We start from the raw sequence: 17,389 nt of genomic DNA on the forward strand, positions 1-17,389 counted from the left end.
CGGCTGGCTCTCGCCTCCCGCTTCACCTAGTCTGCTCCAAGCATGGGGCCTGGCAAGCGGTAGGGGAAAGAGGCAACCCAAGAGGTTGTGGGGACAGCATGCCTCTGGGAGCATGAGGGCCGAGGGAGGCAGCCAGGATGGGGAAGGTGAAGTACAGGCAGACGGATGTCACTGGAAAATAACTTTATTGAGATTCTACCAGCCATATAATCTGTTCTGACATTAGGCCCCTTCTTCCTTTGCAATTCGGTCCTTCTTAAGTGGTCCCTGTGGAGAGAAATGCAGCAGGCAAGGTCAGAGATAGAAGGCAGTTAAGAATAACCACCCGCACAGCCCGGGGCACACACAGGCACAAGGCGGCCCCTCTGCACCAGCACCAGATGCGCAGGCTGCCAGGCGACAGCAGCTGAAAGCCAAGCCCCCCCCAGCCTGAGGGCAGCGAGCGAGGTGCTCACCATGAAAGCTTTCTTCTCCTCCACAGTCTGGAAGCGGCCGTGGCCAAATTTGGAGGTGGTGTCAATAAACTTGAGGTCAATCTTCTCCAGGGCCCGCCGTTTGGTCTGCACCAGCAAGGACTGTGGACCAAGAGGGCAAGGGTACAGAGCCAAGCTTTTCTCTGTACCATCTTTGTTCACAGGTCCCTCATCTTCAGAGGGCAGAGGTCAACTCCATCTAAATCAGTCCTGGAATCAGGACACCCACCTACCCCAACCACCACCATCCAGCCACTACCAAGGGGCTTCCTCCTGCCACCAGGCGGATGAGAATACACTTAAGAACAGAAGCAAACAGCTGGGCCAGACCAGACACGGAATTCCCTCCTCCCGGGCCTTCAAAGTCAGGAGCAGCAGCATCCCTCCCCGCCTTCCCTCCAACCCCCCTGAACAAAGCTCAGCCTCCCCTCCTGCAGCCTCACCTTGCGAAGGGTGAGCACTCGCTTCTTGGTTCCCACCACGCAGCCTTTGAGCATGACAAAGTCGTTGGTCACTTCACCGTAGTGGACAAAGCCACCCTGGGAAGGAGCAAGGCCATCAAAGGTCAGCACAGATCAAGCATGGGGCTGGAGACAGGACTGACCACGCACACGACACCCCCCGCCCCCGCAGGTCCTGGTGGTCCCACCACCTGACCAGAGCTGTTCTCAGAAGGAAGGCAGCAAGGAATACTTCCGCAGTCTGACTCGGGCGCCGCACCCAGCGCTCATTCCAGGGCCTCATCACTGAACAGCTGGGCCTGCCACCCCACTCCTCACCAGCCAGTCTGCCCCCCACCAATGACAAAGGGTGGACAGACAGCTGGATGCTGTGCAGGGGTCCAGTTAACTGGCTGTAAAAATGGCCCCAGCCCCATAGGGGAGGCCTGGAACCGGAAACCCCCCCAGACCAGATATCTGAGGCTTTGCATGGACAGCTCCCATTACTCACCAGAGGGTTGATGCTCTTGTCAGACAGATCGTAATCAGTAGAGGCATTGTTCTTGATCAGTTTGCCATCCTTGATGAGGTAGCCCTGGCCAATCTTGTAGATCTGAAGGAGGAAATGAGCATAAATACTTGAGAACAAGAAAACTGGGTGGGGAGACAGCTGAGGCCTCTGGAGCTGGCTGGAGGCAAGGACAGGCATTAGGGACAAATGATCCATCTTGGGGGTGGGCTAGCCTACAAAGGGCTCTGGGAAAGCAGCTATGACCTCGGCCCTAGTGAGGGGGCGTCCCAGGCTCGGAGAAAAGAAAAGGTGGCTGGGCCTGAACTGAAAACAATGCCAACCAGTGAGACAATGGATGAGGCCTCTCCAAACACCATGGGAACAGGAGAGGGTAGACAAAGCTTATATCCTCAGCCCCGCCAAGGGTCAGCTGCACCAGAACCACCTTCAAGGACAGCACTTTACTATCATGACACCCAAGAGTCAGAACTGTGCCACTGGACATGAGCAACCAAGTCCACGGGATGCGCCACCACAAATGGACCGATGGTGACAGGGACTGGAACCCCCAATTCCCAATATTGGGACCACCCTGCCCCTCCTAGGGTTAAAGTCTCCACAGGACCCCCTCGGGCACCTCACCTTCTTGTTGATCTCGGTGCGGTGATGGTAGCCTTTCTGCCCGGCCCGAGCCACAGAGAAGGCCACTCGTGCAGGATGCCACGCCCCAATACAGGCAACCTTGCGCAGCCCTCGGTGGGTCTTACGGGGCAGCTTCTTGGTGTGCCAACGGCTGGTGACCCCTGGAATAGACACATGCTATTACTGGGGTGCCTGGCACCCATGCCATTGGCCCTTTCCTGCTATGAATGCCTAACTTGAGTTTGTGGTACTGTGTCCACAGAACATGCAATGCAACACATGACTGCCATGTCCTCTCCCTTCTTGTATCTCCATCCAAGCTTGAATACCAGCTGAGACATAACCCTTGAATTACAATCAGCAAACAAGAACAGGCCTTGGAGAATCAGCCCTACTAGGACATCATGCTCATTTGGGAGCATTCAGGAAGCCTCCCAGTGCGTTCTGCAGTGTGCTCAAAGCGTATGTATACCACCGCTGGTCCCACTTGCTATCCCAGCCACCTGACCACAGCACTGTCCTCAGAAGGAAGGCAGCTAGGAATACTTCCGCAGTCTGACTCGGGCGCTGTGCCAGCGCTCATTCCAGGGCCTCATCACAGAACAGCTGGACCTGACACCCCTCTCCCAGGTTAACCACAGCAATGTGGGCCACTGCAAAGCTCACCTTTGTAGCCTTTGCCCTTGGTCACCCCAATGACATCAATCATCTCATCCTGCCCAAACACTTGGTTCACAGGGACCTGCTGCTCTAGCCTCTCTCGGGCCCAGTCCAGTTTTTCGGCCACAGTGCCTCCGTTCACCTGGATCTCCATGAGGTGGGCCTTCTTCTGGCGTAGAGGAAGCAGGCGCATCTAAAAGGAACAGATGCTTCAAGGTGAAAGGAACTCAGGCTGGGCACAACAGGCAACAGTTTTGCTTTCCAGTGTTATGACTCCCCACTGGGTACCATTTCCCTTTCAATTCTGGTGCCTGAATCAGGTCAGAATAAGCTGATCCTTGACAGACACACCAGGCCCACATTAAGAGAGGCTGATTTAACCAGATCCTGGGACCAACCAGCCCAATGTTCCTGATCACTGTCCCTTTGGCCAGTTCCTTTGGGGTACCTGCCCTGGTTTACCCTGGCCATCTACCTTGCTCTATTAACTATCAGTAAGCCACTTATTTTGGGAGCAGGATAACACTGCGAGAGTACAAGCTGTGATTAAGGAATGAATCTGACCAGATTTTAAAGCTGTCCAGTGTTATCCTACTGACCCGTCTTCAGTAATGGACACACACCACAAATCTACGGTAATCTGGTCACCACTAACCTCACAGGGCTACTGATCACTTAGGAATCATGGGTACACCCAGGATAATCGCCCAGACTGACAGCAAAGGTGGCACCCATTCCTACCCAGAGAACCAAGAGCTAATTCAGCTCACATGTCAGGTTTTAAGTGCAAATAGCCAGCATCTCAACACTATTTTCAGTTAGGCGCTAGACAATGTTAGTTATGACTCACCGGTTCCTTCAACCAGTTCTCCTAAAATGGGATATGGTTTTCCCTAATTAAGAACCATCGGGGACACAGTGCCCTCTGCTGGCAACAAAAAAACCCAACCCTATGTGAGGAGGCCTGGATGCCTTCTCAAACAGACAACTGTCCTTAATATGGCCCCAGGAACCCAGGCCTCAAGGCAGGGCACTGGCTGGACTGTGTTGCTTTTAACAACCCCTTCCTCCACCAGGAAAGAAGTGTAAGAACCTCAAAGTCTTACCATCCCTAAGATCCTGAGGCTTGACACAAAACCAGTGTGAGCTGAGGATCAACTCAGAAGATAACTGAACCCCCCAAAAGCCACAGGTGGTCATGCAGGTCATCACCTCCACAGACAAGAAGCAGTGGGCGCTCACCTGGGTGTGGGCAATGACACGGATGACCTGGCAGTACTTCTTCATGCTGCTGAAGTCCCTCTCCAGCTGCTTCTTGCCGTCTACATCCTGCCACTTCTTACAGTATTTGGTGAAGGCCTTCTTCTTAGATTTATGCCTTCAGAAGCAGAGCAGAGTTGGGGAGGGGGCCAGGTGCCAGCCTTCATCACCCCTCCAAGGGGCGAGCGGAAGGCACACGGGCACCGTGTGGGGACAGGGCTCATTGCCGGCTTCTAAGGAGCCTTTTCCACCGGCAAGCGGAGCCTGGATGGAGCTCATCGGGCAGAGCCGAGCGGAGCTGAGCAGAGGTCCACAGATTAATGATGCAAGTCACGTACGTTCAGACACACAAGTTCTTGCTCCAGGTTACCCGTTCACTAGACCACACACCGGGGGTGGTGGGGTCTGGGGGGCATCACTGCTATCCCTCAGCTTCTAAGTAGACTCAACACTTGCCAGCAACTCAGGAAATACTGAACTGACTCAAGGTAGCACCCACTAAGGTGAACATTGAAGGAAATGTCTCAAGATGCTGCTCCCAGCACAGCAAAGAATTGTTCTGCTCTGTTATGCAACTAAACCTGACACCAGAGCAGCTCCTCCCACCCCAGCTATGGAGCTGAGGCCCTGCGCGGCACACTGCCCCTCCTGGCCAGCCTAACCCAGGGCGAGGGTGGCATCGGCTCCCTTACCAGTTCTTATAGAAGCGCCTTTTGCATTCATCACTGATATGTTCAGCAAAGATGGTCTTAAAGGTCCGGAGGCCTCGAGGTGTTTCCACGTAGCCCACAATGCCCACAATGACCATGGGCGGCGTCTCCACGATGGTCACAGCCTCCACAACTTCCTTCTTGTTCACCTCTGCAGAGGAAGCAGGCAGTTAGACCTGAGCGGGCTGCCTCAAGTACCCGGCAGGAGGGCTGTCTTTTGGGAAAATGTCGCGTACCCTTCCAGGCCAGCAAAGCAAGTTGCTTCAGATGACAGGAAGGTTTGTGGGGAAGTCTGCATTGCAGCCCAAACTCCCTCACTGCTGAATGCTCAGTCTGTGTGCATTGACCTTTCCAGCACAAAACTATCTGGACCCTACGCAGCCAAGTAACAGCCTGGTTTCGGTGCTGGTTTATCATAACCATCTCCAGAGACAAACTCCTTACTACCTAGAAAATACAAGAGCACTAAGTATAGTGAGGTAGTAATTCCTCAGCACAGACCATTTTAACTGTCTATTTACTGTGTTTCAATCACCAGCACCGTGTGTTCTACTTAGTGCCTTTTCTACTTCGAACTTCACAACCCAGGCACATGGGTAGTATTCAGGCGTTCAGGTGAGACTCATAGTTCAGTGCTGCCCCTAAAATGTGAGTGGAGTCTCTATTTAACCCTCAGTGGTTGCCACCTCCCATGTTAGCATACTTCTCTGTGCTGCAGCTCTTGACCAATTTCCTCATCACGCTCCCCGACACCATTACATCCCTCTGCCTAAATCAAGCAGTGCCAGCCACCTGAAGCCTGGAAGCATTAATCGATCCTAAAATATATTTCCACTGTGATATCCAGAGGGTCTGTTGATCTCTCCAAAGCCTGCTCTCCTGAGAGCTTTTGGCCCCATCTAGTCAGTTCCCACCAACTCCTACCCTCCCATCAGCTGGGAAGATGCAGCATGTACTTACTGGACCCTGGCCTATCGACCTCCCTCACAATGTGGGTCATGCCAGCCTTGTAGCCGAGGAAGGCTGTGAGGTGCACGGGCTTGCAAGAGTCATCCTTGGGGAAGCTCTTCACCTTCCCGCGGTGCCGGCTGCTGCGCTTCCGAGGCAGAAAGCCCAGGGACCCATGCCTGGGAGCGGAGAACTTCCTGTGAGACTAGGAGAAAATTATTGATCAACGTTACCACCTTCTAAGTAGCTCACGCCTCTTCATCCCCAGAGGCCTAGGTTCTAAGATTCCCACGCCAGCAACCCAGGTAACAGGCTTACGTGCTGGATTTACCTTTTTCGGGATCACACATCTAAAAGGCATTATTCAGCCAAATGAGTTGAACATTTATCTCAAACCCTCACTTGTTATTTAAACAAGATGAACCATCCACCTTTTCCTCTAAAGAGGACAAAGGCACACCAGGTAATGGCATTAAAAATCGGTTAACAGGCAGCCTTATGTGCGAGTCAGTTAAGATTCTGACCACGCACGTATATACAATGGAATGTTACTCAGCCATAAGAAGGAACGAAATTGAGTTATTTGTGATGAGGTGGATGGACCTAGAGTCTGTCATACAGAATGAAGTCAGAAAAAGAAAAATACCGTATGCCAACACACGTATATGGAATCTAAAAGGACAGTACTGATGAACCTAGTGGCAGGGCAGGAATAATGACGCAGACGTAGAGAACGGACTTGAGGACACAGGGGTGGGGAGAAGCTGGGACGAAGTGAGAGAGTAGCATTGACATATACACACTACCAAATGCAAAATGGACGGCTAGTGGGAAGCTGCTGCATAGCACAGGGAGATCAGCTCAGTGCTTTGTGACGACCTAGGATGGGATAGGGAGGGCGGGAGGGAGACGCAAGAGGGAGACAATATGGGGATATATGTATACATACAGATGATTCACGTTGTTGTGCGGCAGAAACTAACACAACATTGTAAAGCAATTGTACTCCAATAAAGATTAAAAAAAGAAAAACATTCTGTCCACAATAGGGACTCCTGGTCAAACGGCTGGGTGGCAGACAATGGTAGTAAAGGTTCCTCATGCTCCCAACGGGAGCTAACTGGCAAGTGGAGGCCACTAGAACTCGACAGAACCAAATCAGAACATGACAATCAGCACACAGTCTCTGTCCGCCCGTCAGTAAATTCATCATCTCTGGTTTCTGAAAACTCTAGAGGCCCAAGGAGTTGTACCAACCGTCCCAGACGTTTCAGAATGAGAATTCAACAACCCATACACAAAGCCTCCCCTGCCGCCTGCGGCCTGGATTTCTGCACCTCCCACTTTCACAACAGTGCCATACGCTGCCACCCAAGGTCCTCCTGGCGAAAGTGCTCATGACTCGGATCTCGAGTGCTGAGGCCGAGATCTAGGAATAATCCATGGCTTGAAGATTGTCGGGCCCGGGCTCCCCAACCCAGCTCCCGTGGCAAGGCCTCTCGCCAGCCGACCGGCAGGCCCAAAGGCAACCTCAGGCCTCGGACATTTTCAGAAAATAGACCCGACTGCGGATTCTGCTGAGTGCCCCATGCTCCTAGAGCAGAACCGCGGCGCCGGGTGAGGCGAGATGGCGGGGATGTGCCGCGGATTCACTCATGCCGCCGCGGCAGACAACTAGAAGTCCGCCATAACGAGCCTTACCATCCTGCCGTCGGATGCTGCCGGTAGAGATCGTTCGACTCTCGGCGCGCTATATATAAATCCCAGTCTGGCTCCGCCCCTTCCGGCGTGAGAGCGCGCGCCCGCGGCAGACGTCGGGTCGGGGGGCGGGTACTGGGTGCCGTTTCCACGCAAGCTCGTCCTCGCCTTGCTTACGTTCCGACCGGGACGTCAGTTTCGTAGGCGGGACTTAGAGGCTCTACGGCGAGCGGCTGAGTTCAAACTTAGTGAAAAGCCTCGGACTCGGAGGCATAGAGTTGTCCTGAGGCGTTGGGCAGCAGCCAAATTTGATGAAACGGCTGTTACGGTGAAGGAAAATGGCAACGTCGGTTCTTTTCATATGAAATGCAGGTTTCATATGAAACCTCTGGAATTCAGTAACCCTGTTGGGGCTTCAGTTCCAAGGCGCTTTCCCACGTGGTATCCCGCTTCCGTCCCACGCAGCGTTGTTGCCATTTTGCAGGCACATAGAAAAGGGACGACTCGCACCGTTTCCACCAGCTCGAAGTTGGAGAGGAAAGACAGGAACCCTGGTTTCCTGGCTCCCAACCCAGAGCCGCTTCCCGGTACCAGCTTGCCTTTAATGCTTCCTGATTTCGGGCCCCCCTCCCTCAAGCCCCATCTCGGCTACTCCTCCGAGAATCTGGCTGTGGGGGCCCGTGCTTGGTTCTGAAGGTCTTAGGCAACGGAACCACCTCACCGTCTAGGGTCATGGGTCCAGCTGCCCGGCCTCACGGACCCTGGCCCTCCCTGCTTCCCAGACTCTGCATGAATGGCCCTTGCTGATGTCTGCTTGGGCTCGGGGTCACCTAAGTTCTAGGAGGCTGCTAGTGGCTCTCCCTGCCGCCAGGCTTGCCGTTCCAAATCTTTCTGAGAATCAAATCTCTTCTTGTTACTTCCCATGCCCCTCCCCACGCCCACCCCCAACCCTCGTTTTTTTCTGTGGATTAAGCCTTAACTTGTGAGCCTGCCAGCCAAGAATCTGCCCTAACTAGCTACTCCAGCCTCTTCGCTGCAGGCGAATACACACTTTTTCATAGATCACCACCTTCCACATCCATCCTACGCCAGTCCTGTTCTTGGATTCTGGGCCTGACCATTGCTCACACAATTGTTAAAAAAATTCTCTCATATAACCCTCACGCCATCCCCCAGTGGCAGTGCTGATAGTCCTCAGCCCCTTATTGGCAGTCTTTGGGGCCAGATATGTATCCAAATTCAGCATTCTTCCTGTTTTAGATAATACCGTGCAATATGGTGCACATACTGTATATTATGTAATCATCCCTAAGCTGTTGAATGAAACACATTAATTCTGCTAAGAAACGTGAATATTCACATGGAGTGGGATAAGTATAAATAGCCTCACAGTTAAAGGCTAACTTAGCTACCTAAAAAATTCAGGTTAGTTTGGTTTTTGCCACCAAATGACTTAAGAAGTTTTTTCATAATGCCATTTACAGCAACATGGATTGACCTAGAGATTATCATACTGAGTGAAGTAAGTCAGAAAGAGAAAGACCAATACCGTGTGATATCACATATGTGGAATCTAAAATATGATACAATTGAACTTATTTACAAAACAGAAACGGACTCACAGACATAGAAAACAAACTTACGGTTACCAAAGAGGAAAGGGGGAGGGGTGGATTTGGCGTTTGGGATTAGCAGATACAAACTACTATACATAAAATAGATAAACAAGGTGCTACTGTATAGCACAGGGAACTATATTCAGTATCCTGTAATAAACCGTAATGAAAATGAATATGAAAAAGATATAACTGAATCATTTTGCTATACACCAGAAACTGACACAACATTGTAAATCAACTATACTTCAATTAAAAAAACGTTTTTTCATTTCAGAATTGCAGACAAGGAATTATGGCCCATATGACACAGAAAACTAAGTTCAGGCCAAGAGGAAATAATTTGGCAAAAGTCAAGCAATTAATAAAGGACAGAGCTCAAGTCTGACTGAGTCTAGGTTGGGTTTTCATGACATCAGACTCAGGGTTCAGTAGCCCTTTCACTGGAAAAGGAGCTCTGGGGTCCTGAGTCATTCATTCACTCAATAAGAAATTCTTCCTAAAGGCCTGCTCTGTGCCAGGTACTGCACCAGTCTGTGGGAATTTGTAAGAGAACAAGACAGCTACCATTGCAGACCAAATAAGACTGTTTAAAATTGTGATGAGGGTTGACAAAGATTTAACAAACAATGTTACCAAAGGTCCTGGACAAACCATTCCCCCTAAAAGGAATTCCCTCTTTCCAGTCAGAGAAAAGAGAGTATCAACAGACCTGCACAGTCCTGCCGGTTGTGCACATAGCTCACTGGGTTATTGCCTTGGGCCTCAGTTTCCCCATCTGTCAAATGAGGGATTCATTCATTCACTCAGCAAGTGTGTACTGAGCCTACTCTGCCTAAGAATGACATTAAAGGACCAACTAAAGGTGAAAATAAGGTAGAAGGGCTTTCACTACTCCATGGAAGCTGTCAAGTGGGTGACCTGGAAAAGGACACTGAGGGTAGACATGAAGGAGCAGAATCAGGAGATATTTAGGATAGCAGGATCCGGAGACTGTTTGTATGAGTCATTGTGGGTGGGGGCAGGGAGAGGAAGCAGAGATGACAGGAGTCAGGATATCCGTTTTGGAATATTGGATAGATAACGTTACTTTTAGAAAGGATAGATTAATTTATATATGTAGGTTTGGATTCAGTTATGGGGTTAACTGTATCTTTCCTTCTTCCAAGAACATGTCTAAGACTACACAGCAAGGTGTATGCAAATCAACAAGAAAAAAATAAGAGACTTCCCTGGTGGCACAGTGGTTAGCAATCCGCCTGCCAATGCAGAGGACACTGGTTTGATCCCTGGTCTGGGAAGATCCCACATGCCGAGGAGCAACGAAGCCCGTGTGCCACAACTACTGAGTCTGCGCTCTAAAGCCTGCGAGCCACAACTACTGAAGCCCACGCGCCGAGAGCCCGTGCTCCGCAACAAGAGAAGCCACCGCAATGAGAAGCCCGCGCACCGCAACGAAGAGTAGCCCCCGCTTGCTGCAGCTAGAGAAATTCCACGCGCAGCAATGAAAACCCAACGCAGCCAAAAATTTTTTTTTAATTAAAAAAATTATTTAAAAAGGAAAAGTCTACTTAAAAGAAAAAAAAAAGTAAGGACGTGAGTGAAGGGAAATAAAATGAAGCCAGAGAGGGATTGATGCCGAAAGCTCAGCCTCTCTGTACACCCATGACGAATCGAATCTCGGAGACAGTTTTGGTTGAAACAGAAAAGAATAGCTTTATTGCTTTGCCAGGCAAAGGGGGACACAGAGGGCTCCTGCCCTCGAAAACTATGTGTCCCAACTCAGGGTGGGGTTCTTAGTTGCTGCACGTGGGATCATCGTTGTGACGGGCGTGTGGGATCTAGTTCCCTGACCAGGGATCAGAGCCGGGCCCCCTGCATTGGGAGGGCGGAGTCTTAACGGCTGGACCACCAGGAAGTCCCTGGTCCCTTTAATCTTGCCTCAGGTGGTTTCTTGGCTGCTCCTCCCTTGATTAGCAACTGTTCGAATCTGCCCTTTGGAACTCAGGGAAGGTCAGGAAGGATGGAGTCTTGCCTACAAGAAATGGGGGGACAAAAAGGCCTCCGTGCCCGGGAGCCCCACAGGGCCCTGCTCGGTTTCACGATCACACCCAAAAAAAACATTATAGAACTCTTGTTTGTGCTAGAGTAGTCCTCCCACTAGGTTTCAAGCCTCTGTCCAGCTAAATAAGAAAGATAAATATGATTAGTAACATGATTCACAATATCCACATGATAAAAACAAACCAGTGGCCAAAGGAATCCACTGTGCCTAAAATAAGGCTTGAAAGAAATTTCTCTGGGGAGATGGGGTTCTCCTAAACGGGCCAAAGTGGGATGCAGCTAATGACACCCTGAATATCACCCCTCAGTGAACACACAATTGTGGAGCATATTTGATGCGGACCAGTGAAATCAGGGTGACTCACCAAGCCCATCTGTGTGAGCTCTTTACAAAAGGCCAAAACAGGGCTTCCCTGGTGGCGCAGTGGTTGAGAGTCTGCCTGCCGATGCAGGGGACACGGGTTCGTGCTCCGGTCCGGGAGGATCCCACATGCCGCGGAGTGGCTGGGCCCGTGAGCCATGGCCGCTGAGCCTGCGCGTCCAGAGCCCGTGCTCCGCAACGGGAGAGGCCGCAACAGTGAGAGGCCCGCGTACCGCAAAAAAAAAAAAAAAACGGCCAAAACAAGGGGGTTGGGTTACTGGATCCCGAATTGCTGGTTTAATCCAAAGATAAAATCCAGAGTCTGGAAAGAAATGGATTAACTTTGTTTACAAATGGTCCCCCATCGATACTGTTTTTCAAAACGGAACTTCTAGTAAAGAATGGAAAAGGGTCCAAGGTTTTGCTCACATCCCTGAAGGGCAGATGTTCTCTGCTGCCAGGTAAAACCAGAGACATGGACTAAACTCGGCAGAAGTTAGGGGGGCTTGAGGAGCAGAATGGGGAAGCATGGGGGAATTCCCCGGTGGTCCAGCGGTTAGGAGTTGGAGCTTTCACTGCCGGGGCATATGAAAGCACCAAGTTCATCCCAGGTACAATCCCTTTTCAGGAACTAGGATTTTGCAAGCCACATGGTGTGGCCAAAAAAAAAAAAAAGAAAAGAAAAGAATGGGAAGCACGAGGGCAAGAGAGGAACTGAGTGATGCAGTTTTGTCATGAGGGCATTTCAATGTCCATCTCTCTTGCTGGACGGGAAGCTTTGTGGTGGCAGAGATTGCAGGTCCTAGCCCAGAGAAGGCTCTGGCTCACATTTGGCAGATGTGGGCATGAACTAGAACATCACAGTTTCCAAGGCTGCCTCCCTTGCCCATTGAAACAATAATGCCCCCTCTTTTTTTTTAATTTATTTAATTTAATTTATTTTATATTTGGCTGCGTTGGGTCTTCGTTGCTGCGTGCGGGCTTTCTCTAGTTGTGGTGAGCAGGGGCTACTCTTCCTCGTGGTGTGCGGGCTTCTCATTGCAGTGGCTTCTCTTGTTGCGGAGCACGGTCTCTAGGTGCACGGGCTTCAGTAGTTGTGGCACGCGAGCTCAGTAGTTGTGGCTCGTGGCTCTAGAGCGCAGGCTCAGTAGTTGTGGTCCACGGGCTTAGTTGCTCCGCGGCATGTGGGATCTTCCCGGACCAGGGCTCGAACCCGTGTCCCCTGCATTGGCAGGCGGGTTCTTAACCACTGCACCACCAGGGAAGCCCAGCTCCCTCTTTTGACAAGAGCTCACATCCTGATCTTTTGTGCTGTCATTGATTGTTGCAAAGCCACCTGGCTCAGATGACAGGGCATTTGGGTCAGAGGCTCAGTTAATATGAGCTTGTGGCATGAGTACAGCCCCTTGCCTCTGGAGCAGGAGGCTGGGCACAGAGCCTCTGGGTCATGAAGGGCCCCCTCCCTGCTCCTCCACAGCCAGCTGCCAAGGGGATGACCCTCAGAAAGGGAGTCTGCTGGCCAGAGGCGCCTGGCAGCTTCTGCTCCTGTGTGGGCTGGGCCTGGTGAAATTCTATGGAGCCCTGCTGGGGCTGCAGGCAACCATGGCAAACACGGCTTCTCACTGCCTTTCTATCTCCATGCTGGGCCTCTGCGTCCTGTGCGGCAGGAGTCTGCAGGTGACTGGGGGGCTCGTCCTGGCCTGGAAGCTGTGCGTTGATGTACTGCTGCCCATCCAGCAGGCCTTGTGGCAGCTGCTGACTGTCGTGCAGGGCTAGGGCCTTCAACTGCTCACCACCCTGATGCACGGAGCTTGCCACTGCGTCCTGTGGCTCCAGCGGCACTTGCGGCGGGAGACCCCCGTAGCCCTGCTCTCTGTGGCCCAGTGGGCCTACTATAGCCTGGTCGACTTCCACCACGAGAACTGCAAGGTCTTGGAGTTGCTGCTGCGGGCTGTGCTGCAGCAGGTGGCAGTGTCCCTGCTGCTCCGCTGCCAGGACAGGCTGTGGGTGATCGTGGGACAGGTGGCTCAGGCCCTGCAGGGCAGGGGCCTGCAGTCCCTGGGGTGGGCCGGGCTGTGCGGGGCACCCTCCAAAGACCTGGATGCGGTCACCACCATCCTTCCAGTGACCACCATCCCTTTTAGCCAGCACTTCCCTGGACCTGACCCGGCCACCCTGAGGTGGGTTCACGCCAGCCTCCATCAGCCTGTGCCTAGTGGCTGGGGACAAGGATGCCAGTGAGGGAGAGGGAGGCTGCAGTCTGGGGGCCAGTAAGGTGCCCATTAGCACCAGGTTCCAGAGCAACAGTACAAGCAAGATAGCCTTCAGGTCTCCATCCAAGCAGGCCCTCGCACGACAAGTCAAGGCGACCTGTATTCTCATTGTTCTTCTGTGTATCTACGCCATGTGTCTCTTCGTGCAGATCTTAAAATAAATGACCAAGTGTGAGCCAGCCTCTGGTATGTCCATGACTTGCTTTGTCAAGAAGTGATTGAATGGCATCAGATCTGTCTACCCAAGCCTTTGCTGGGCTGGGGGCAAGGGTGGGTGATAACCAGTATGCAAGCCATATTGCATAGCAGGGCCTGGGCTAGGGGACCTGGTCTCAGCTCTGTCACTTCTATGTGTCCTTGGGGAATTTCCTGGGCCTCAGTTTCCTTTTCTGTAAAATGTGGAGAATAAGCCCCCAGGGAGAAGAGGTATACAAAACTGAGCCATTTGTAAGTTATAGAGTGCTCCTGCCCCCCAGTTATCCTAACAGAGCGTACAAGCCCTCCTTGGAGAACACTTAGATTCTATTAAAGGACATAAAAAGAAGACCCGAATAAAGAGGGACATAATCAATGTACGGGTGAACTGGCCTAATGTCTTAAGAAAGTCAATTGTCTCCAAATTAATCTATAAAGTCATTAGGATTCCAACCAAAATCTCAAGGGGGGGCTTCCCTGGTGGTGCAGTGGTTGAGAGTCCGCCTGCTGATGCAGGGGACACGGGTTCGTGCCCCAGTCCGGGAAGATCCCACGTGCCACGGAGCGGCTGGGCCCATGAGCCATGGCCGCTGAGCCTGCGCGTCCAGAGCCTGTGCTCCGCAACGGGAGAGGCCACAGCAGTGAGAGGCCCGCATACGGCAAAAAAAAAAAAAAAAAGAATCTCAAGGGATTTGAGGGCAAGGGAGAGGACTCATAAAGTGATTCTAAGATGTATATGGAAAATCAAGGTCCTTAAAATTTTAAAGCATTTTAAAAAAAATGGAGCCAAGGTAGGAGACTTGCTCTACCAAATATTAAGACATAGTATGAAATCACAGGAGTAAAAACAATGTGGCAGAAAAAAACAGGCAGATGAATGGAACAGAATGCAGAGCCCAGACATAAGCTGGCTACGAATGGGAACTTGGTACATGGAAAAGGTGACATCACAAACCAGTGGGGAGAGCAGGAACTATATAGCAGATAGAGTTGGAGAAATTGGTTCACTATATGAAAAAATAAATAAATATGCATCTTCTAGTTGGTTGAATGGTGGTCCCCCAAAGATATGTCTATCTAGAACCTGTGAATGTGGCCTTATTTGGGAAAAGGGTCTTTGCAAAGGACACTTTGAGCTAAGGATCTTGAGATTAGATCATCCTGGATTAGGATGGGGGACCCAATGATATGTGTCTTTATAAGAGAAGCTAAAGGGAGGAGAAACACAGAAGAGAAGGCCATGTGAAGCGGGAAGCAGATTAGCCAAGGAATGCCAAGGGTTGCCAATAGCCACCGGAAGCTAGGAGAGAGGCATGAAACAGTTTTTCCTTCAGCCCTTCCAGGAGGAATGAACCCTGCCGACACCTGATTTCAGACTTCCTGTTTCCAGAACTGTGGCAGAGTGAGTTTCTGTTGTTTTAAGCCACCAAGTTTTTGGTGATTTCTTACCGCAGTCATAGGAAACTAATACAGATCCTTACCTTGTATCTCAACTCTATACCTAAGGTCCAAAAATATTTGCGGCAGTATACCAAACCAGAGGTTATTTTAATGTTCTTGAGGCATTTATTATTATTTGGGAAATGATATTAGCTGCCATTTACTGAGGGCAGAACAGTCTTTTATTTCATCGGATCATCCAATCAACCCTTTGAGGAAAGCACTCTTTTATGTCTCCATTTTATAGTTAAGGAAATTGTCCCAAAAGAATTAAGTAACTTCCTGAGATCATACAACAGAGCTCACACCTTCAACCACAAGCCTTCACCTCCTACTCAGGTGTCATGTAGATGGGCTCTGCTGAGTTCCCTGCTAAAGGCCTAGGGCATTTATCCTATGAATGAAATCAGATGCAGGACTTCCCTGGTGGTCCAGTGGTTAAGAATCCACCTTCCAATGCAGAGGACACAGGTTCAATCCCTGGTTGGGGAACTAAGATCCCACATCTCTCAGGGCAACTAAGCCATGTGCCACAACTAGAGAGTCCACACAGCCAAAAATAAAAATAAATAAATATTAAAAAAAGAAAGAAAAGAAATTAGATGCAGTGTCCCCTTGTAGACTTTTGCCTGTGCCATCCCCATTTGTTTGTGGTTCAGCAGATACTCAACCCTCAACCCACTAAGTCCAGGTCACGGTCACCTCCCACCTGGATTGCTAAACCAATCTACAGGTGCATCCTCTTGGTGCCCCTCCTGCCCCTTTAAACCATTCTCCACCCAGTAGCTAGGTAGATATTATACCGAGAATCAGACCATTATTCCACTGATTAAGACCTCCAGTTGCTTTCCATATGAGGCCTCTGGGGACTGCCAGCTGGGTCCCAGCACATCCCTTGGTCCTGGGGTTTCCCCTCACGCTGACCTCCCCCCTTCCACATGCAGCCCTCCCTGCAGCAGAGTCTTTGGACTTGCTTCTCTTCCTGCCCGGAACATGGGCTGACTTCTATTCTTGTTAAAGCATAAATTGTAAAAGATGATATAAATCACGACACTTGTACAGATATAAAATGAACATATGTGAAAGATTTTTATTTAGCTCATTAATTAACGAGGAAACCAGGCAGATGCTGCAAATGATTCAAAGGAGAACACAGAACCACGTAGCTATATGGAGCAAAGAAATGTTGAAATGAATTTACAAATAGACATAAAACTGGCTTTTTCCACTGGCGGGGGGGGTGGGGGGGTGGGAGTGTCCTTCCACTGGACAGGATTTATTTGCATGTGTACAGATAAGGATTATGTGCATTGCTATCCTTTGTCTACAGTGTACAGAGAGGCAAAATAGTTTAAGGGCAAAGAAGAACCTTTAAACTACAAAGAACTGGGCTTCCCTGGTGGCGCAGTGGTTGAGAGTCCGCCTGCCGATGCAGGGGACACGGGTTCGTGCCCCGATCCCGGAAGGTCCCACATGCCGCGGAGCGGCTGGGCCCGCGAGCCATGGCCGCGGAGCCTGTGTGTGTCCGGAGCCTGTGCTCCGCAACGGGAGAGGCCACAGCAGTGAGAGGCCCACGTACAGAAAAAAAAAAAAAAAAAAAAAAAAAAACTACAAAGAACTAGATAATCTCTGAGGCTCCAGCTTATCACTAAAAGGATAGCCAGTGATCTCTTTTGCTTATTCCAAAAATCTTTAAATGTTCCTATACTCTTCACATCTTATCTTGTATGTTATCTCTTCGGGAGCCTTCCTCAGTCACCTGATCTTGTAAACTGGCCTCTCTCCCCTCTTCAGACCTTTTTTTTTTTTAAATTTATTTATTTTTATTTATTTATTTTTGGTTGTGTTAGGTCTTCGTTGCTGCACGTGGGGGGGCTTTCTCTAGTTGCGGCTAGCAGGGGCTACTCTTCTTTGTGGTGCACAGGCTTCTCATTGCGGTGTCTTCTCTTGTTTCGGAGCACAGGTTCTAGGCACACAGGTTCAGTAGTTGTGGCTCACGGGCTCTAGAGCACAGGCTCAGTAGCTGTGGTGCACGGGCTTAGTTGCTTTGCGGCATGTGGGATCTTCCCAGACCAGGGCTCGAACCCTTCTCCCCTGC

General features: G+C 50.6%; 1 protein-coding gene across 1 annotated transcript; it reads right to left on the bottom strand.

Moving 5' to 3' along the window:
• Positions 1 to 168: 168 nt before the first annotated feature.
• On the bottom strand, positions 169 to 7,361 carry RPL3 (ribosomal protein L3). The gene is made up of 10 exons (XM_079715356.1): positions 7,346 to 7,361; positions 5,657 to 5,849; positions 4,679 to 4,847; positions 3,969 to 4,104; positions 2,733 to 2,919; positions 2,067 to 2,227; positions 1,425 to 1,526; positions 917 to 1,012; positions 456 to 575; positions 169 to 267 (listed from the first exon to the last, which is right to left on the bottom strand). Exons 1-10 carry the CDS (start codon positions 7,346 to 7,348, stop codon positions 223 to 225), a joined length of 1,212 nt encoding a protein of 403 aa, XP_079571482.1. The 5' UTR covers positions 7,349 to 7,361; the 3' UTR covers positions 169 to 222.
• Positions 7,362 to 17,389: the final 10,028 nt, after the last annotated feature.

Source organism: Hyperoodon ampullatus, assembly GCF_949752795.1.
Source record: "Hyperoodon ampullatus genome assembly, chromosome: 11".
NCBI classification, from domain to species: Eukaryota; Metazoa; Chordata; class Mammalia; order Artiodactyla; family Ziphiidae; genus Hyperoodon; species Hyperoodon ampullatus.